This window comes from Populus alba, chromosome 13, assembly GCF_005239225.2.
Source record: "Populus alba chromosome 13, ASM523922v2, whole genome shotgun sequence".
In the NCBI taxonomy this organism is placed as follows: domain Eukaryota; kingdom Viridiplantae; phylum Streptophyta; class Magnoliopsida; order Malpighiales; family Salicaceae; genus Populus; species Populus alba.
The window spans coordinates 6,861,139-6,882,754 of NC_133296.1; the positions used below are offsets into that span (position 1 = coordinate 6,861,139).

At 31.0% G+C, this 21,616-nt stretch overlaps 3 protein-coding genes across 3 annotated transcripts; 2 read left to right on the forward strand and 1 right to left on the reverse strand.

Moving 5' to 3' along the window:
• The first annotated feature begins 1,930 nt into the window (after window positions 1–1,930).
• On the forward strand, window positions 1,931–9,609 carry LOC118032167 (mechanosensitive ion channel protein 10). Its single transcript, XM_035036769.2, has 5 exons — window positions 1,931–3,305; window positions 7,739–7,862; window positions 8,284–8,577; window positions 8,654–8,856; window positions 9,114–9,609. Exons 1-5 carry the CDS (start codon window positions 2,047–2,049, stop codon window positions 9,385–9,387), a joined length of 2,154 nt encoding a protein of 717 aa, XP_034892660.1. The 5' UTR covers window positions 1,931–2,046; the 3' UTR covers window positions 9,388–9,609.
• A 6,462-nt stretch (window positions 9,610–16,071) lies between these two features.
• On the forward strand, window positions 16,072–18,259 carry LOC118032169 (uncharacterized). Its single transcript, XM_035036771.2, has 4 exons — window positions 16,072–16,241; window positions 16,313–16,366; window positions 17,757–17,826; window positions 17,929–18,259. The coding sequence occupies exons 1-4, from the start codon at window positions 16,110–16,112 to the stop codon at window positions 17,964–17,966; spliced, it is 294 nt and encodes a 97-aa protein (XP_034892662.1). The 5' UTR covers window positions 16,072–16,109; the 3' UTR covers window positions 17,967–18,259.
• Window positions 18,260–18,817: 558 nt separating this feature from the next.
• On the reverse strand, window positions 18,818–20,887 carry LOC118032168 (uncharacterized). The gene is made up of 4 exons (XM_035036770.2): window positions 20,553–20,887; window positions 20,037–20,163; window positions 19,834–19,906; window positions 18,818–19,291 (listed from the first exon to the last, which is right to left on the reverse strand). Exons 1-4 carry the CDS (start codon window positions 20,578–20,580, stop codon window positions 19,022–19,024), a joined length of 498 nt encoding a protein of 165 aa, XP_034892661.1. The 5' UTR covers window positions 20,581–20,887; the 3' UTR covers window positions 18,818–19,021.
• Window positions 20,888–21,616: the final 729 nt, after the last annotated feature.

Consider the following 21,616-nt stretch of genomic DNA (forward strand, 5'->3'; position numbering starts at 1 on the left):
GAGGAAAGACCAGAACGATAATCTTGTATCTTAAACATGAAAAGAGGGCTACTTTGGAGCATCAAATCACCATTCCTTAGCCAGATCTCATCACCATCTTGCTTGGTTTCCTAAACGAAGACAATTCTGTTGTATATCTGATGATGAAATTGTAGATAGTGCTATCAATATAATGATAGCAGGACATGACACAACTTCCATCCTCAGTTTCTTGATCAAGCTTTTAGTCAATGATCCGTCTGTTTATGGCAGCATTGTTCAGGGTATGCGACTAAATTCAAGAAAATCTCTAAAATTTGAGACTGCAGAACAAGAGGACATTGCCAAGAGTAAGGTGTCAAAGGACCTATTAGCATGGGATGATCTCGCAAGAATGAAAGACACATGAAGATCCGTAGCAATGGAGTCTCTAAGGATGGCTCCTCCTGTGTTTTGTTCCTCCGGGATGATTCCCGGAAGGATGGCAGGTATGATTCAAGTTTCTGCATGTTCCCTTCTCGTTTTAACTTAATCACCAATACTACAAGATATCGTTAAAAATACTCCGCTAAGTTTCAACCTTTTGACTCGAGTAATCTGGGCAGCCTGCATGAAAAACATGGATGAGTGCATCTTCCCAAATCCATCAGAGTATGATCAGAAATACTTCGAAAAACAGTCATCAGTCCTGCCGTACGTATAGTTTCATGGCATTTGGAGGGGGAGTTTGAATGTGTTCGGGATATGAATCTGCAAGACTTGAAGTTATGATCACTACACATTACCTGGTGAAACGTTTCACATGGAAGCTATGCCACCCAAACATTTCTTTTCCAGGGGATCCATTGCAAGTTTTCAAGGATGGACCGGAGATAGCGTATTTAAAAGTATGGTTGTAATTGTTTTTTTAAATTATTATTAAGAAATATATTAAAATATTATTTTTTTTTATTTTAAAAAAATTATTTTTAATATCAATATATTAAAATAATATTAAAATACTAAAAATTTAAAAAAAATTAAAATTTTTTAAAAACACTTTTAAAATATAAAAATAAGCATACCCTACTAATTCTAATAGAATATAGCTTATGCTAATACATCTGTTTTTCATATGCAATCGGAGTGACGAAGGGGGAAGAAAGGAAGAAAAAAAAAAATAAATAAATAAAGGTTAGGGCTTCATTTAACGGTTTTATTATTATTATTATTATTATTGTTATTGTTTTGCATACAATTGACTGTCCCAAATCATAATCACTTGAAACCTAGCTCCAGGTTAAGTGGGTTTACCACTCAAAGTCGTGACCAGTTCAACTTGCAATCTCCTTTATACTAATAATAATAATAATAAAAAAAAAAAAACCTTGCAACCTCCTAAGTGCTAGGTTTTCAGGTTAAAATAGCCTGGTTATACCACTAGGAACAATCATTTACTCAACCAATAATCAAACGGTTGACATTTAAATTTTCAAATTCATTAAAAGTTGATCAACGATGGTTCTTATTTGTTATGTATTTAATACTGTAGTGGTTATTGTGATACAGTTTAAAAAGATGAATTTAAAAAAACTTTAAATTATAGTTTTTCAACTAAAATTTTAAGATATATTTTTTAATAGAATTTATATAAAACTATGGTATATGTTGATTAATTATTAAATACTTGTTAATTTTAAATTTGTGGCTGAAATAAAAATTAAATTGGACAACATTGTATCACATAAACAAATAATGGAGCCTTGGATGAAAAATCTAAATGAAATTGCTTTCCGAATAAAATTGGTGGACAGCGTGAAGATTGCATTGCATAATGGCATTGTCTCTACAAATATATGATAGCTAAGACCAAGTGCTTCCAGCTTTTCCGAGTGTTTTCATTATCACAATTATTGCACTCGATAATATCTCTGGCTCCCTACAAGTTTGCTTCCGAATATCACTCTCTCTTGTCTCTTCTTTTGTGACTTTAACCAAGCTTTGTCCTTGCACAGATTATCTCTCACTTCTCTCTTAAATCCTTAAATCAAATCTCTGTGTGTGGTTAATCAGGTGGAGCTGGCTATCATGGAGGTTCAGAACCAAGAGCACCACAAACCCAACACAGACCAAGTGGTTCTTTCCGTGGATCAACCAGACTCCAAACTCAGACAGTCACCATCACCACAGCAACCAGACTCCAAAGCCCCCCTCTCTAAAACCCTGGCAAGAACAAATACCCTCCGCCGTCTCAACTTCTCCAAGCCCAAATCTCGTTTCAGTGAGACAAACTACCCTCCCCCTTCCAAGAGCAGCCATGAATTCGAAGAATATTACCAACTATTAAACCCCCCCGAAAGCTCTACCTCCAGTGATGAAGAAGATGATGAAGAATGGTGGGAATATGAAGAAGGAGGAGGAGAAGAAGTTGATGATGCTGGAGAGGCCAAAAAACATTCCAATTACCGAAGGAGAAGGATAATAAAGATAAAAAAGAGAGTCTTGATTGAGTTCATATTGTTTCTCATAAGCATGACCTGCTTAATTCTCTCTCTAACCCTTGAATCCCTCAGAAACAAGGTCCTATGGGGTTTAGTTTTATGGAAATGGTGCCTTATGGTCCTGGTTATCTTCTGTGGCCGCCTTGTGTCGGTTTGGGTTGTAGGTTTTCTTGGTTTTCTCATAGAACGCAATTTCATGCTCAGAGAAAAGGTGCTCTACTTTGTTTTTGGTTTGCGCAAGAGTTTTCAACACTGTGCATGGCTAGGATTGGTTCTACTTGCATGGATGAGTATGTTCCATGATGCCCACAAACGCAACAAGACCTTGAAGAGGACTTTCCGCGTTCTGATTGCTGTCTTCGTTGCCACTACCATATGGTTACTAAAGATTCTACTCGTCAAGGTTCTTGCTTCATCTTTCCATGTTGCTACCTTCTTTGACCGCATGAAAGAAAGCGTCTTCCACCACTACATTCTCGTTACACTCTCCGGGCCACCATTAGATGAGAATGAGAGGGAAACTCCTCATCGGCTGACGCCAAGGCATTCGAGGAGATTGCCGGCGAAACAGAGAGAGATGGCCTCGCCAGACATGCCTATATCAAAATCCAAGAGGTACGAGTCGAGGAGAATCGATATGGAGAGGCTGAGGAAGCTGACTAAGATGACTAGGGCAACCGCTTGGAGTGTGAAGAGGTTGGGGAGTTACATTAAGTCATCGGGATTGTCGACGGTCTCGAGGACGGTCGATGATTTTGGTAATGCAGAATCGGAGATCCACAGTGAATGGGAGGCTAGATGCAGTGCTCAAAGGAGTTTCAAGAATGTCGCCAAACCTGGTGCCAAGTAAGTTCAATTTCTTCTGCTAGCCTTCCTGGTTAATTAATTATATGAACATTTGATATTACAAATTTATTCCTTTATACAGTAGAGATAATTAACCGATCTCAATTATGCTAACCTCAAGATGAAAGTTACAATAACAAAGTCAAGTTTTGGACAATTTTCTATAAACTTAGATTATATTTATTATGGTTTTTGTAAATTAATTTAAATTGTCTTTTAATTTAAATGAAAAACAAGTCATAGAACTTTTAACTTGGATCAAAAGTTTATTATAAAATTGTGTTAAAATTCTGTTTTTTAATTTAAATTTGAAAATTCTGATTTATATCTTCCTTTAGAAAAATGATTTGAGTTATTTTTATAAATCATGTTTTGAAATGGTTATAACTTTTTTTTTTTTCATAAATTATTTATAAAAATAACTTTTAGATTATGATTTAAAGTTAAAAAATCATGCCAAACAAATTCAAAATTATTAATTTCTGACGCTTTCCTTATAATAAGGCAATAGTTGGCGCTTTCCTAAAATTTTATATAAACCTATTAATTTGAGATAAATAGTTTTTTCTATGCAATTCCAAATGTAAAGAAAGTCTTTGTTTATTATTAGTAAAACCTACTATTTGAAATTCAACATATTTATTGATTTCCTTTTGTTTTCTTATGAAATAATTGAAATGAATGAACTTTTTACCATAAAGTGAAATTTAATAGATTTGTTATTTTATTATTTTTTTTTGTTGTCTTCTTATGAAATAATTGAACTAAATAAACTTTAACAAAATTTAACGGATTTTTTTTTTGTCTTCTTGTGAAATAATTGAAATGAATGAATTTTTTACCATAAAATAAAATCCCCCTCATCCCATTTTTTAAAATAATTTTATTAATAAATAATAGAACATTAAATAAGAATATCAATTTATTTGAATTTGATATATACAATAATTTCAATATTTATCTTAAATTAATATTTGGCTAGAAATACATAAAGAATTATAAAAACAAATTTATCTAAAAATAAAAAAATTTAAAAATTAGATTCAATCATTTCTAGATAAATTATACATGATTGAATTTCATGTTATGTGATTGGCTAGCTTCCATTATTTCTAAACTGTAATCATTGCTCGTTTTTGTTTTTTTTTTTTTTGTTTTTGTCTTTTTGGTAAAAGACTTTCAACTTTTCGAGTCTATCGAGGCACATAAATCCTTGACTGTTTCTCGGCAGTGGCACATTTGACGGTGTGGGGTTGACGTTCATGTTTTTCAAAATTCACACCTGGGAAACCTCAACCCTCTGTTCCTTTCTGATTTTAGCTCTCGAAAGCCAATCTACAAATCAACAAAACAAGGAGTACGATCGGGAAGGGTAGTCAGTCCGAGTTATTGATGGATAAATCGGGTAATTAACATATAATATAGTACGCTCCTAATTATAAATGGATAAAATAAAAAAATGACTAATTAACATGGTAGCAAAAAAACGTGGTAAATCATCGGTGGGTGGTTAGGTGGTTAGGTGGTAAGGTGGGGGTGTTGGTAAATAGGTATGTTCTCATATGATCTCTAGTTTAACTCTCTCTATTTATTAATATTTTGATGGTGATGAATCGCGGGATATATATATATATATATAATCTTGGTGAAACAAGATATTTTTAGATATTGTGGTTCTAAATTGAGACATTTAATTTAATTAAATGTTATATTTTAAAATTATAATATTAATTAAATTCAGAATTAATTGGTAAATTAGCTTGTAAGAAAAATCACAAAATTATCAAAATTCAATAATTAAAATAATAATTTCATAACTACTCTAAGAAAAACAGTATTTACAAATTCCTATAAAAATTTTACCAAACTCTGTTAAAGCTTTTATTACTATTAATCAAAAATCCATTATATAGCTTTCTAGCTACAATAATATTCTAGTATTCTAAAGGAAAAAAAAGAAATATGCTCTCAATCATTATATTTTTATATTTAAAGAATGGTGATTTAAAAAATCCATGTCAATTTCAGAGTATCTATTTAAAAGTATATCATTTAAATAATTTTAAAACATTAAAAATATATTAATTTAAAGTAAATAAAAAAATAAAAAAAAAATCAAATTTTTTCAAAAGCGTTTTTTATAAGGCCTTTTCATTAAAAAATGTATCAAAATAATATTTTTTTTATTTTTAAAAATTATTTTTGATATCAGTATATTAAAATAATTTTAAAATATTAAAAATATATTTATTTAAAATAAAAAAAAATAATTTTAAATTTTTTTAAAAAACTTTTAAGACGTAAAAGTAAATTGTGTCTTAGATTTGGAATCTCTCTGGCTGATTGCATAGTTACATTTTTAGCCCCAGTCTTAACTTTGCTGAGTTGTCTGACAAAATTCCAATAATCCTGATATGTTTCCATTTTGGATCATCATTTCAGATTAATTTTTATTCTCAAACTTTTGGGTTTCACACGGTCACAGAAGATATAAATAAAAAATAAATAAGCACACGAGCCATGTAAAATTTGTGGTTAATTAGCTAATTGTGTACCTGTACTACAACTCAGCAAAATTAACAACAAAGCTTTTTTTGTGTTAAAAGAAATGTCCAGGTGGTGAAAATACATTAAAAAAACAATTTACAGCTCGAGTGATAAATCTAATTAAATTAAATAAATTAGTTTTTATCATTTTACAGTATTCAAAAAGTGAAAATACATTAAAAAAAATATGCAACTCGAGTTATAAATTTAATTAGATTAAATAAATTGATTTTTATTAGTAATTGATCTTGAAGATTTGGTTCATGCTATTTGGATCAAGGTTGGAAGAGGGTTTTTTTTGTTTGATTTTGTATTTTTAAAATCATTTTGAGGGTGTTTGGGTTATGAAATTAGTTTCTTGAGGTTATAAAATTATATTTTCAAGTATTTTTAGGTGAAAATAAGTTAAAAAATAGATGTTAAGAGTTAAAAATTGAACATCTTGATTTTCAAGCTGCTTTTGTTTTTGTCAAATTCTAGACAATTAATGTGTCATCTACTTCATTTTATTTTATTTTTTTAAAAAGGTTTAGTGGCCTTTTAGAGAAGTTTAGGTGTGAAGGCCTGAGCCACTTGAGGTCTTGGCTTGCATCTAGTCTCTTTTAAAAATATATATATAATTTTTGAAGTATTAAATAATTTAAAATATATATACACACACTTTCTTTTAAATTTTTTAATTAATTAATAATAGTTTTTAGATATTATTTTATTCAATCACATTTAATTTTTACTTTTTTCTTGAACAATAATAGTTCTTTTCGGTAACCCATTATAATCTTTTTTTTTTATTTGGTTACTTTACTATGGACACTAATTTTTGTTATTATATAATTAAATAAAAAATAGTTTCAGGAAAATAAATTTATCAAACATAATTGAATCCATGACCTGAGTTGCAGATTTAGTGGGTTGACATAAATTGAATCAATATGTCCCCACCTCAATATTATTAAAAAGAATGGTCTTGAATTTATTTTTTTTTAAGTGAAACCATGTTTTTACCTAATGTTTTGGTTGCTTTTAAACTTATAAAAGTTCGCTGGATCACATCATGACAACTCCTAAACATGATTTAATTTAAAATCTCGATTAGAAAAAGATTTAATATTAAAAAAATTTCAAGAATGACTAACTAAGTTGGGTTTAATAAAAATTTCAAAAAGATTCCCGCAATAACACACGAGCATTATATAATTTTTTTTTATACACATGCTTTAAATTGATTAGATGTTATTTTACTAGAATTAAAACTAATTGCTTTTGGAATGGTGAGACAATGTTACTTAAGAAACCACTATTATTATAAAAATAAAAAATTAAAAGAAAAAAGCACATTAATGAGACAAAGGGATTGAGTTTGAGATTTATCCTTATTTTAAATTATATTATTTTTTTGGGTATGTCTTCTTAATGATTTTTATTTTTATTAATAAAAGACATAGAAAAAGTTGATATATTTCCTTAAATTAAATATGTTAATAAGAAAAGGTAGATTTATACTAGCAAATTATTTTATTTCAATCAAATTTAAATTATTAATCTTCTTGTAAAAAACTATTAGTGTCATATAATTAAGTAAACAAAATTAAAGGTTTTTTTAGCTTATGATGGTCTATATCTATTTTTTAATTTCATGACTTAGTTTTTTAGTTAGGTTCGGATCTCTTTTTAGTATTTATTGATACATATAATCCTCATTTTATTTTGTTAAATGCATGCATAGAATTTGTGTTAATGATAAAAATATTTGGAAAAATTATTTTGCATGTTTTGTGTATTTTTGCATGACATATTTTTCCCACATCAATGTAGATCATGTGGGAAAAATATTAGATTTTGTATATTTTTGCATGACATGTTTTTCCTTTTTTGAATGTTTTAAGGTATATTGAAGAGGAAGATCTGCTAAGGTTCTTAAAGACTGTAGAGGTTCATTCCATATTTCCTCTCTTTGAAGGAGCTGTTGAGACTGGAAAAATCACAAAATCTTCTTTCAGAAATTGGGTGGTAAGCAACCCAAAACCCATTTTTTTATTTCTTTTTTAAAAAACCAATTGGTCGTAAAACTCTCACCTTACTATGTTTACATGCAATAAAGAAGAAAATCATAAGAATAATTTATTTATTTACTTTTGGTGATTCAAGGATGCTTGCTTTCAAATCAGGATCAATAATTTGTTGTGTACTTGACATGAAGATTCGATGATTAATTAATTATCACATCATCACCAACACATCAAGCCCATATAGTGTGGATTCAGTTCCTGAATTCCATATACAATACCATTTAATTTCCCTCCTCTAACCTCTCTAATCAAGGACTAAAATGAGATTTACTTTTTCTTGTATTTAAGGGAAAGCATATCAACAATTTATTCAAAAGACGTATAATTTCCTTCTTTGCTATGTTTATGTTTTTCATTGCTAGGTGCATACCTATGTTGAGAGGAAAGCATTGGCACATTCCTTGAATGATACCAAGACTGCTATCCAACAACTTCACAGGTTAGCAAGTGCAATAATGACTCTAATTATAATTGTGATCTCCCTTTTGGTGACGGGATTGGCGACGACCAAGGTTTTATTTGTTTTCACATCTCAACTGCTACTCGTGGGGTTCATGTTCCAAAACACTTGCAAAAGTATCTTTGAGTCCATCATCTTCGTCTTTGTCATGCATCCTTTTGATGTTGGCGATCGTTGTGTTGTCGATGGCGTCCAGGTAAAAAGAATATATTAATTCTTAAAGATGGTTGAGTGAGAAGATTTTATATATTTGTTTTCTAATATTATTGTAGATGGTCGTAGAAGAGATGAACATTTTGACGACCGTGTTCTTACGATATGATGCGGAGAAGATATATTATCCCAATTCTGTTCTTCTTACAAAGCCTATCAGTAATTTCAGAAGAAGTCCAGACATGGGGGATGGTATTGACATCACCATTGATGTCTCCACTTCTGTTGATGACTTCAATGCTCTCAAGAAAGCTATACAAATGTAAGTTATTAATCTCATTTGCATTCAAAATATTTCTAGTGTTAGACAAAATTAGTTCTTAAAGTACTTAGCTTGCCTAAACTGCACTTGTTTTGCTAATAGAAATCAATATTTTCTAGATATTAGTTGATTATTACCGATTTTTCTTTTCTCTATATATCTAGCATATTAATTATGTAACACATGTATTAAAAATTTCTTGCTGTGCAATGATGAATTTATTAGCTTGAGAAAACTATAATTATGGAATACTGCAGATACATTGAAAGCAAACCAAAGCACTGGAACCCAAACCACACATTGATGGTGTGCGAGATAGAGAATGGGAAAGATTTGAAGCTTACTCTATGTGTTCAACACACCATGAACCATCAAAACTACGGGGAAAAGAGCAATCGAAGATCGGATCTTGTTTTTGAACTAAAGAAGATTTTTGACAGGCTTGGCATTAAGTACCATCTCCTTCCACAACCAGTACAGCTTACGCATGTAAATACAATCAGCAATGGGGGAATGTCAATGCAATCCTAATACAAATGCATTTATTTGGAGTGCAAAAAGAAAATTATCACCAGATATCCCCACACTTGAAGGATCGTTAATTCAATATGGCCATACCGGCTATTATCTTGCATGTGTTTTCTTTTCCTTTTTTAACTTCTTTTTAGCTTAAATTACAACCAGAACTAATGATGGATGGACAGTAAAATAAAAATTATTGAAGCATTATGATTGACTATTATTTTAAACCCACTTATTTTTGTATTATTAGTATTTATTTATTATTATAAAGTTGGTTATCTACATCCCAATACACACACACACACAATAAGAATAACACATTGTAACTTTCAATGATTCATCAACCATGACAATCTCTTCTTCTTCTCAAACTTATTTTCCCTATTATTCTATTATGGTATTAGATCTTATTGCATAACTACATATATGGTTACTTTAAAAAACATATCTCTTTCATATAGCTCCATTACATCATAACCACAACCCATAATAAACCCTATCTTAGTCTCGCTATTTTCACCCAACCCTCATAGTATCGGCTCCACACCATATACTTATAATAGTTTTAACCTTCATCATGCTCACCTCTATTTCTCTTTAAAACTTACAAATAATAATTATATTTTTTAAAAAGAACATGTTTAGTCCATTCTAATAGGTTAGGGCTTATTTATATTCATTTATGATAGTCACTCATGTCTTCTCAAAACTATAATCATTAATAACACTATAGAAGTCAATCCAGTCTCTACCAGATAAGTCAAATAAGACCAATTACTAATGAGCACTATGATTACACTGTAAGAGACATGTAAGAGACCCACAATTATTTTACACTGTAATTCTATAGCCTGAAATTATGAAAAAAAAAAAATATTGAAAAACATGTAAGAGACCCACAATTAATTTCAAAATGATCCCTAAATTTTTTTTAGAATTTTTTGAAATCATTTAGGGTTTCTTTAGAAAAACACAAGAATGTATTTTAAATAAAACAAGATACTAGTTCAAAATAAGCTACTCACTCACCATTGACCAACTTAATAATCCAACAAATAAACAATCAAATATCAAATCTTGTTAATATCACAAATTATATTCAAATTGCATATTAATCCAAGCAAATCAATACAAACCCAAGCATTATTCATGCATCAACATTTAATGTTCAAATATCGATCACAACCCTAAAAATAAACTTACCAATCAACACAAATCACCAAATAATTTCAAACTAAAAACACACTTTAATCCAAACCAGTAATATCCTAGTGCAAGAATATAGACAACAATGAGTAATTTATCCCAAAATTCATAATATTTGAGCAATTTATCCCAAAATTCACCATATTTTAGCAATTTATTAGAAAAAATAATTTAAGGTTATGAATCAACCTTTCAAGGTGTTTGGTGCGTCTAGTAAATACTGGAATTATGCTGAAAAGACGCTACTGGATTAATAGCGACGCATATACCACCAGTACCATCGTTGCTAGTATATGGAATCTTGTGCTGTTACAACTAGAGGAGGAGCACTGCATGAATCTGAAACTCCTTTATCTGCTCTTTGATTCCTTATGGATGGTGTAACAAATAGACACTTCTATAAGGAGTTCTGCTCCATTGAAGTTTTAGTCTTCTTCATGTTTTTTAATCCAGGTCTGTTTCTTCTCCTTATTGCTGCATTTTAATGTTGTTACCAGTGAGAGAAAAGTTTACAAAATCTCAAACTACTACATCCCTTCTCGGATCCCCCATTAGCATAGCTACAAACATATCTCTGCTTCTGTTTTTTCTTCATAGTTGGTTGTTATTGCCACTGCTTCTAAAGGTTGTTTTGTGATGATTTGATGGTTGTATTTGGGTGGCCTAGAAATGGGATTTTCAAGTATGAAAAATGATTGTTTGGATGATGTTTTAATGGTTGAGGCTTTGTACAGTTTGGGGTCTATTTTAAGGTGTTTTGGTTGGAGTTGTCATGGCTGAGAGGTCTGTTCACGGTGGTTTTTATGGTAGTGTTCATCTTTATCGAGGTTGTTTATGTTAGGGTTTTATAGGGTTTTTATAGGATAAATAGGAAGGCTCTAGGGCTTATGCATTAATAGGATCTTAACTTTAATATTGGAGAATAGATCTCAGTCATTCATTGAAGCTAAAGACAAAAGCTTGTTCTGCTTTGCAACTTACAAAGGGAGGACCATGACTATTTTTACAATTAAGACAATGCTAGGTTGTTTTTTAAAGAAAATATGCAAGTGTTTTTAGTGCCTTTAAAGTTGTAATTTTGTCTTAGAGTGAAGCAAAATAAAAGGTTATAAGTTAGCATAAGATTTGTGTCATATGAACAAAAACTTGTACTGCTTTGCAACTGATAAATGAAGGATCAAGACTATTTTTATAGGCAAATCAGTGTTGGGTAGTGTTTTTGGTAGAGAATCTGCATGTGTTTTTAATGCCTTTAAAGATGGAATTTTAACTTAGAATGAAGTATAAATACTAGGGTATAAGTTGACATAAGATTTGTGTGGTATTATGAAGGGGTGAGGGAGAAATTAGGGCTGAAAGTTGGGTACTTGGTCATCTTTCTATCTTGTTTTAATGGGAAGAAGATAATGAATAATGAAATTATGGTATTTTTAAATTTAATCCCTAAACATTTGGGACTTTGGTATGGAATCCCCAATTAACCTTAATCTTTTGGATTCCTTGCAATTTCACACTTGCCCTTCTTTGATTGGACTCTTAAATTTATGTGCTTTTTACAAAGTGTTCATTGATTTTGAAATTATTTAATTTGACCCTTAATTGAGCTTCAAGCTTCTCATTGCTTGCAATTTTATCCTTAATCTCATCTGATTGAGCTTTAAAAAATTAAATTTGGTCCTTTAATATTTTAATTTTTTTAATTAAGTCCAAATTAGACCTCTACACTTAATTGTTTTCACTAATTAAGCCTCTAATAAAATTAATTTGACTCATTAAAAGTATAATTAAATCATTGCACCTAGCTAAATCTTTAAATTTAACCAGAATTAACTCTTAAAATTAATTAAATCTTTAATTAGGTCTATGATTAAATAAAATTGGCCTATTAAAAAATCTAATTAAGTCCCTATACTTATTTTTTATGCAAAATCATCCAATAATCATTTAATTTGACATTGAATTTGCCTTGTCTTTTTAGTCTTGGGTACAATTAGGCTCTTAATTTTGTCCCAAACTCTAGTGCATTTGAAACCCTTCTTAGCCTGTTTTTGCAAAATTGTCATTTTTTTGTTGTTTGTTATTTCATTTTTTGATTTTTTTTCAAAAGAAAAAAGAAATTTTAGGGCAAACCTAAAATTAAGTTATGACATTTTACATTTTTCAATACCAAATAATGTTTTCCCTTTTTAATCCTCTTTAAAACCAAACTTGACATCTACAAATTGCATACCATTATCCAAATAATTCCATAATCCCCCCTTAGTTTGTCTCATCTTTACCTATTTCACAACAAACACCAGCATGTTCTGAGTCGTCCCCTCTTTCTCTTGGTCTCTTACATCCCCTTAACCTTTCTCTCATTGTATTGTTTCTTGCTCACACATGTCCTCATTACTATTGTTTACCATTCCTAACCAAAGTCTTCTTATTGGTCTTAACCTAATTACTACATCATCTATTTCTTAAACATCTTTTTCAACTATCCAAAAACAATACAATATGGTCTTGGGACTTTATTCAATAAATTAGAGTTTACAAAGGCAAACTGATATCCTAACTAGTAATCTGATATGATTATAAAAATTTCTACTTTAGCCTTTAATAACACTTTGTCTTTGATACCATATGATTTGACTATGAATGTGGCATACTATAAATGGGTATACAAGATTAAATACAAGACCAATAGAAACTTTGAGTGCTATAAAGCATAATTAATAGCCAATGGCTATTATTAGTAAGAAAAGGTTAATTTTCAGGAGACACTCATTCCAATCATGAAGCCTCGTACTATTTGGATAATGCTTAGTATCAGCGTTACTCATGGTTGGTCGATATATCAACTTGATGTGTATAATGCTTTCCTTGATAAATTTCTTGATACAAATATGTTTATGTCTTAGCCCATTAGTTTTTTTAATCCATAGTTCCCAAATCATGCTTACAAACTTGGACATTTTGTTGTGGTTTGAAATAAGTATCCCATACATGGTTTGATCGTCTTCATCAGATCTTGGTTCTTTTTTAAGGATTTAATAGCTTTAAAGTTGATACTTTCTTGTTCATTCTTCATTCTTCCAAGGATATAGTATTTTACTAACTAATAACAATCTTGCCTTTCTTTAGCATCCTGTCATACATTTAGATATTGAGTTTACCATTAATGATACTGACCCACCTCATATATTAATGATATGGTTTGGTCGACTCACTTTCACATGACATGATATCTATTTTGTGGTTAACAAGGTATGTCAGTTCATACATTCTTACTATTAATGTTCATTGGTTGGTAGCTAACTGCATCCTGCGTTCTCTACGTTGCAGTTTGTTCCCTGGGTTGCACTGGACATGTTAGAATGATTTCTCACTCAATGGTTTTAATGATTCTATTTGGGTTAGTAGTGTATATGATCGAAAATCTAATAGGTTATATTATTTTCCTTGGTTATAACTTGATTTCTTAGAAATGTAGTAAATAATATAATTATTGTTTATTTTTTTAAAGAGGCCAAATATAAAGTTGTTACTAATATTGCTGCTGAACTACAATGGGTCAAGTCTTTACTTTATAAACTTAATATTTTAGGTACATCTCATCTCTTATGATATGATAACTTAGGAGGCACTTATTTGACTACAAATCTAATTTTTTATTCTCGCATGAAATTTATGAAAATTTATTTTCACTTTGCCTATGACATGTTTGCTCACAAGGAACTCCTAAGCTTAATTAATTACTTATACTGAGTAAGTTACTAATGTATTCACTAAGCCTCTCTTATCATTGTAGTTTATGTTTCTACAATCCATGTTAAATTTAATGTCTACTCTTGTATTAAGCATTATAATTAATTATAGTTCTAAGCACAGTTATCTTTGTATTATCATTACTTATTTATTATATAAGGGTCCATTATACATAGCCCTATACAATTAGATGTCCCCATCTTTATATATATATATATATATATATATATATATATATATATATATATATATATATATAACACATGTATGTATAGGTATTGATCAACTTATTAGCATTATATCGCTTGATATATGGCAAAACACCTTAGTACTTTATGAATATAGATACATATTTAAATTGAGTAATATAAATAAAATGAAAATCACATTAAAGTTGATATTATTCATAATTAGATATATTACTTGACAAAAAATATCATGAGTCAATACATAATTCAAAAGTTACTAACAACGTTTACTAGTTTCACTTAAAAATCATTTTATACACAGACACACCAATTATGCTCCGATAATAGCCTTTTTATCTAGATTTGGAAATTTCTATGTGGTGTTACATGTCTTGCTTCCAACTCAACCTTATAATTTATCCAAAACATGATAATTTAAGGTTAAAATTGACCAAATTGATAATACATGACCCAATGTGACACACCGAAAACTAAAAATTCAGACCAGCCTGGCAGGTTGACCCAATGGCTAGACCAGTACGGGTAAGACAAAAGATCGAGATGAGCAAAAACCCGATAAAACCCAGTTGACCTGTGACCCGGTGACCTGACAAAACCTGGTTGAGACCTGTTGTTTTTTCAAATGTGTTTTTTCTCCTAGCTAGAGGCTCTTTTTTTTATATTTTTTAGTTGATTATTAACCTTTTTTCAAAGTTCACTATATAAATACTATAATAACGTTTTGTTTTTTTTTTCTATAATAGCCCGGGCCAACCTACTGTATATTGTCCTCTTTGAGTCTTACCGCCCTCATGGTTTTGTTCTTGGGTGACACGAGCTCACTTCTGAGCCTGATACTCAAAAACACGTACAACAAGTCAGCGACCAACACTACTCATAAAGCCTTAGCTTTGGACGCTCGCTTCCGATGTGGGATATCACAATTCCCCCCACCTTAAGATAAGCCATCCTTGGCTCTGATACCAAATATAATAGCCCGGCCCAACCTGCCGTATATTATCCGCTTTGGGCCTTACCGTTTTCATGATTTTGCTCTTGATGCGCGAGCCCACTTCTGAGCTTGACGCCCCAAAATGTGTACACTAAGTCAGCGACCAACACTACTCATAAAACCTTGGCTCTGAACACTCATTTTCGATGTGGGATATCACATTTTCAATGTGAGATTTGAAGCCTTTTAGTATATATACTCACTATTTATAATAATAATAATAATAATAATAATAAAGTTAATTTTTTTTTTTAATATGAAATAATTTTTTTTTATTTAAATACTTCAACTTAAAAAGATAACATACTATCATAATATCTTTTCAATGTATGATAAAAAAAACTTTTTAAAATAATATTTAAAACTTTATTATTTATAACACTTATAATTTATATTTATATGAATTGTTTCTTAATTTTTTTATATAAAATACTAAAACTTAAAAAAAAAAATATTTTCGAGGAAATTTGAATTGACTTAAATTAACCTATATAACCCGAGTCTCGACTCGTTAATTGGGTCAATCCCGGTGTTGGTGTCTAAATATGCAATAAACCAGTATAAAACACTCAGAGATGAACTTTTCTACTGTCTCCGGGCATCACTCCAGAAAGAGAGAAGAAGCCGGTAGCTCTAAAAGCAGTTTGTCTATGACAATGGCATCCTCCTCTTCTGCCACGGGCACAAATCTCGATCTCATGAAAAAGGTACCTCCATTTGTGTATCTCTCACCGATCTCTTATATGACTAATTTATTTATGCGGGTTTCATTTATCAGGTTAGAAGTCATGAAGTAGCAATAGCAGAGCTCAGTAATCTTTCATCGTCTCGTGTAAGCTTCTTTCAACAGTTTCTCCTTTTAGTTCCCAGTTTTGGGTCTTTATTCTGCTCTTGCCTTGATTATTTGATTACTTGTGCTGTTGTGCATCAAAAGAATCAAAATCATTATATTATTTGTTTGACTATTATTCGGGTTCTGTTCAAGTAGAAGATGATAATTTCTTGACTATTCGAATATAAAATGGCGTATGAGAAGTGGGTTTTAGGTAGGAAGAACCATCTCATTGATAAGAAACATTATGGTTTTATTTTCTTGTTGAAAAGGGTTTTTCTGATACTTTTTCTTTCTGTCAAGGAATGATGTTGTCATGAACATTTAGCCTTGGTTTAATTGAGCATGATGGAATTTGTTTTCCTTTTTTGTTGGATTCATTGATGCTGATCTTCTTTCCATACCTTTTTTTCCCCTGATTTTTATAGCTTCAGTCGAGTGTGATTATATGATACCGACTATACAGAGAAGAATAGGGTGGCAATTAGCATGATGGAGGGAACACCTAACAACTATTTCAAGTCCTTGGGAAAACTTGTAATCCTTGTCTTTTTGGTAGATTAGATGTGAAAATTAGCAGCTTATAGTCTTTGTTTGAAGGCTTCAGTTTTCTCTTTATGTTTTCTTCTTTTCTATTCAATTCTTTTTAGGCATTTTCTTACCACGCATCTTTTATTAGCTGGAATACTTGCTATTATTCACTTATTTGCCTCAAACCCATGTCTGGGAAGAATTCCTTGCACCACCTTTGTAGAAATTTTTGTGAAATCTACTAAAAGCAATTGCCCTACTTGACTATCCTAATTTACCAATCGCAAATAGCTATTGATTATCTTGTTGCTATATTAGCCCTTTCCTTTGTCAGGCAGGCTATAAACTTTTGATGCCTGAGCTGTCATATATATATCATTTATCAATATGGCATGGTGTTGTTACAAGTTATTTCCATTTTAACTGCACTTGACTATTGCTCTATAATTGGGTTCTTTTGATGTGCAAGAGTGTGGTTCCTTGGAGGTGGAGAGACTAGAGAATTCAAATGTATTCAATTGTGGTTTTAAGTGAATTGATTGGTTTACAAGTTTTTTTATTACCAATAGTTGAATACAAATATGGTCGAATTGTTCCGCCTATAATTCCCGGCTAAATTCAATATAATAATGGACTGTAGAATGCAGTGCTTGGATATCAAACTTGAGCTGTTGTCTAAACAAACACTTTATCTATATAGTGCTCAAATCAGTTACAACCTTTTCTGCTTAAATGCTGTTAGTAATATGCCTGATAAGGTTTAGCTTTTACCGATTTAAATTTTATATTTTGGTTTCCCTGTATGGTGGTAATAAGCCTATTTTACAGAGGACATTACATTGTTTCTCCTTGACCGCAGACTGTCTATCAGAAAAATGGGAACCTTTTTTTCCGTACAACTGCCCAGAAAGCAACAGCTTCTGAACAAAGTAAGAGATCTTTTCACGTCCACTCGAGGTTAATATTTCAATGTTCTCCATGCAACTCTAACAACATTGCATTCGTATATCTAATTTGTGAATATTGTATAGAACAACTTGACTCGGCCAAAGCTAAGCTAGAAGGATGAATTCTACTTGATTTCATCTCTATTGCTTTGAAACTGGTCCTCTACCTTGATGGTGAAAAAGCATTCGGTAGTGCTGACATTTGTGGTTACAGATTGCTGGCTATTCAAGTTTTAAGTCTCATTCAAGAGCTGCGAAATGTCTTTGAACTCTGGGAATTTGCAGATGGGAAGTGTTACTGGTAGTTGTTAGCTACAATTGTTAAGTAATAGAACGAGACATGACCATGTATTTAGACCTTCATAGATGAAACATAAGAGTATTCAATCCTTCCAAGTGTGAGTTTTTCTTCGTATGTTTTATTGGCCTCTCCATTTCTTGAATATGCTTTTTGGTATTAACTAAATGTTTGATTGCGAATATTTGATTGTCATGCCAATCCGCAAAAGTATGTGTATATCAAAGACATCATCAAACTCCTGATTATGATCCTCACAGACTGTTTCTTTAACGCCTTCAAATTCGTTGGGAAACATACTTGTAAATTTTTTTCACCCGTTGTGTGGATACCAGAGTATCCTTGAATGATCCATGCTTACCAATCTGAAAATCCCTGGAGAAACATCATGTAATCTCATGGTTGACTTTTTTTTTCTATAAAGATTGAAATTCTTAATTTTCTTGTAGAGTTCCTTCAAAAGATTTCCCTTGTTCCCATCCTGTAAGGGAAGTTGCACGCAGTAATCTGAGGAAGTCTTGTTGCGTTCTTTGCAATCCTGATTCTTTTTATTACTCAAGGCGAATCCAATACTGGAAGCCAGTGCTAAGCAGGGGGCAAAAGAATCAACCTTCGCAGAAAAGCGAGAAGGCTAATATTTAAAACCTCTTGTGCAGTAATAAAGAAAGAAAAAGCTATTAAAATCAGCACCCTGAATGACAAACAATATAAACCAACAAAATACAGCTCACCAAGTTGTGGCAAAGTTATCATCCTGATTATTAAGAAGTAAACTAATCACCAGCAACATATTTCACAAAAAAAAGTATACTAACAGCAAAATGTGTACATTGTGCTGTTATAGGATGGATTATTTTTTACTGAACAAGAATGAAGCCTCTAGTCAACATCCTGACGTGTAGTTTGAAACCACATAATTGCAAGAGTAACGAGGGATGCATAGATTGAGGTGGGTAATTTTCGCACCACCTTTCCAACACCAGGGACACCCTCAGTAGCCTTCTTTGTTGCCATGGCAACTGTTGGGGCCACAACCAAAGTGATAATCAACCCCTGACTAACCACAATGAACGTGTCTGCTGTTAACTGCTGCATAAACTTCACAAATTCTTCATGGTTAAGTTCACCATCAAGGTTCATATCGCATGCCTGCATGTAGAACAATCAATGGATTTACCTTCACTTGTCAGATCATAAACATTTGGTACCCAGAAAGAGAGAGTGAGTCCTCAACTCAAGGCGTCGAGGTTTTCCCAGCTTTGTTGAACATATACCTCCCACAATATTGGAAATGGAAATTAGACTGAAAGGATGTCTTCCTATTCTTTGTGAACAACTAAGAAACAATGGTAAAGTCAAGGTATTTAACAGAAAAGCTCAATTATTTTCATCAGAATTATCATTTTCCTTAACACATTTTGATACAAGCATCATATGATATGCTTTCTGAACCATATATATAACTTCTGCAGCACTTGTTTAAACTATTAAAGTATAGGAGGAGATGCCATGATGACGAATACAATTTTCAGATTTTCATATCAGTATATTGCTACCTGGAGCGCATAAGCATTACTGCTAGTAAGACTATTTCTCTGCAAAATTACTTCAAGAAGCCATCAAATCTCACTATAGAAACATAACTCTAGAATGCTTTGAGATTTATGTCTGTATCAAATGAAGTAGAGTACCTGCATCATGGCTCTGACTTGCTCTTTCGAAGGAGGATCAAAATGGGGACCAGGCAAGCGCTTGTTAATATCACTGCATTAAGAAATGAACTTCATCATTAGTAAGGCTAGCACCAGATATAATTTTGATCAAAGAATCGATTTCAAAGGCTAGAAAAAAAATATAAAATGATTAAACAAGATAGTAAAACACAGTTTTATACTTGTACACAAGTAGAACAGCAATATACAGGTCTTCAAAAGTGAGATTAGCACTTCCCGACTGATTTTTTATGTGATTATACGCCTTGTCTGCAATCAACCTTATTTGTTTTTCCCTCCACTGCTTACCTGCACAAATTGGTAAACCAAACTATATGGCATCGTGATGCTTAACAAACAACACATGTCCTACACTTGGCATCACCAAAAGAAGAAGAAGAAGAAGAAGAAGAACATGTAACATAATTTCATGAAAACAAAAATCCCAGCAAATCTCGTGACCCAGTAAAGAATATTCATATAATAGATCATCAACAAAGAAAAAAAAAATTATTTTTTTCTAACACAGGAAAAGGCAACCAAAAAACATGAAGAAGAACAGTAAGAAAAATACTATTTCCATGAAGCTTCAGAAGACAGAAAAACTGGAACAAAAACTAGACAAATAAACGATTTAGTTAACGATAAATAACAATAACAATAACAATAAAATAATGATATGAAGAGGAAGAAGGTACCGTGAAATTTGTCTAGGACCTGTCCCATCGATGATCCTTCAGTATATAGGAAGAAAAGGGAGTTTCTGTTTTTCTTTTTTCTTTCTGGGTTTAGAGAGATTGAGAGACTTCGTTGATTAGATGAGGTAGAAATGAATGGGTGAATCTTTGAGTTTGAAACAGTCTTTCTGTGTACATAAACTGGTTTTGTTAGCTAAAAACATCTGTGGCTATGAGCGTATGTGTGTGAGAGGGAGGGATTCTTCTACCCTGCTTTCTATGGAAATCAAATGCAGCAATCTACTCGTCTATGTTGATTTTTTTTTTCATGATTTGGATCCACTTGGTATCTCTTCATTCATTTATCCTTTCTAAATAATATTATATTATATACTATATTTGGTTAGATTCAACTTCGAAAATATCAATTATTCCTTTCTAGAGTTTCGTGTCCCTTCTTTCCTTTAATTTTGGTACAGAAATTGAGAATAATTTGAGTTTAGAGTCTAATCTGTTTTTTTATAAAAATTAAAAATTAATATTTTTAAATTATTTTAATATTTTAATATTAAAAATAAATTTTAAAACATAAAAAATATATTATTTTAATATATTTTCGAGTAAAAAATATTTTAAATATAACATTAATATTCATTATTTATATTTGAAATTTAAATAATAATAAAATAATAATAATAGACTGTTGTATGAGTGAAATTAATATTAAAAAAAATAGATATATCACACTTTTCAAGTAATTCGTTTGATGATTGAAGGGATTTGCTCACGTCTTTATTGATTGGTTTGATGGTAAAAAGAAAGAAATTTGCTCGTTTCCTTGATTCCTTAAGTTTGAATTCAAGGACTTTCAATCTTAAGACTAATACATGACCTCACTTTCTTAGAATTTTATACTAATTTTTAACACGCAAAAAAACTGTGTTAATATTATTAATATAATTTATTAAATTATTTTTTTTTTCAATTTAGTATCTCAAACTTAATATATAAAGCTAAAAGGGAAGTCAATATATGTAATTAACAAAAATATAAAGATGGAATGGAAGTTAATGTCTATCAAAATA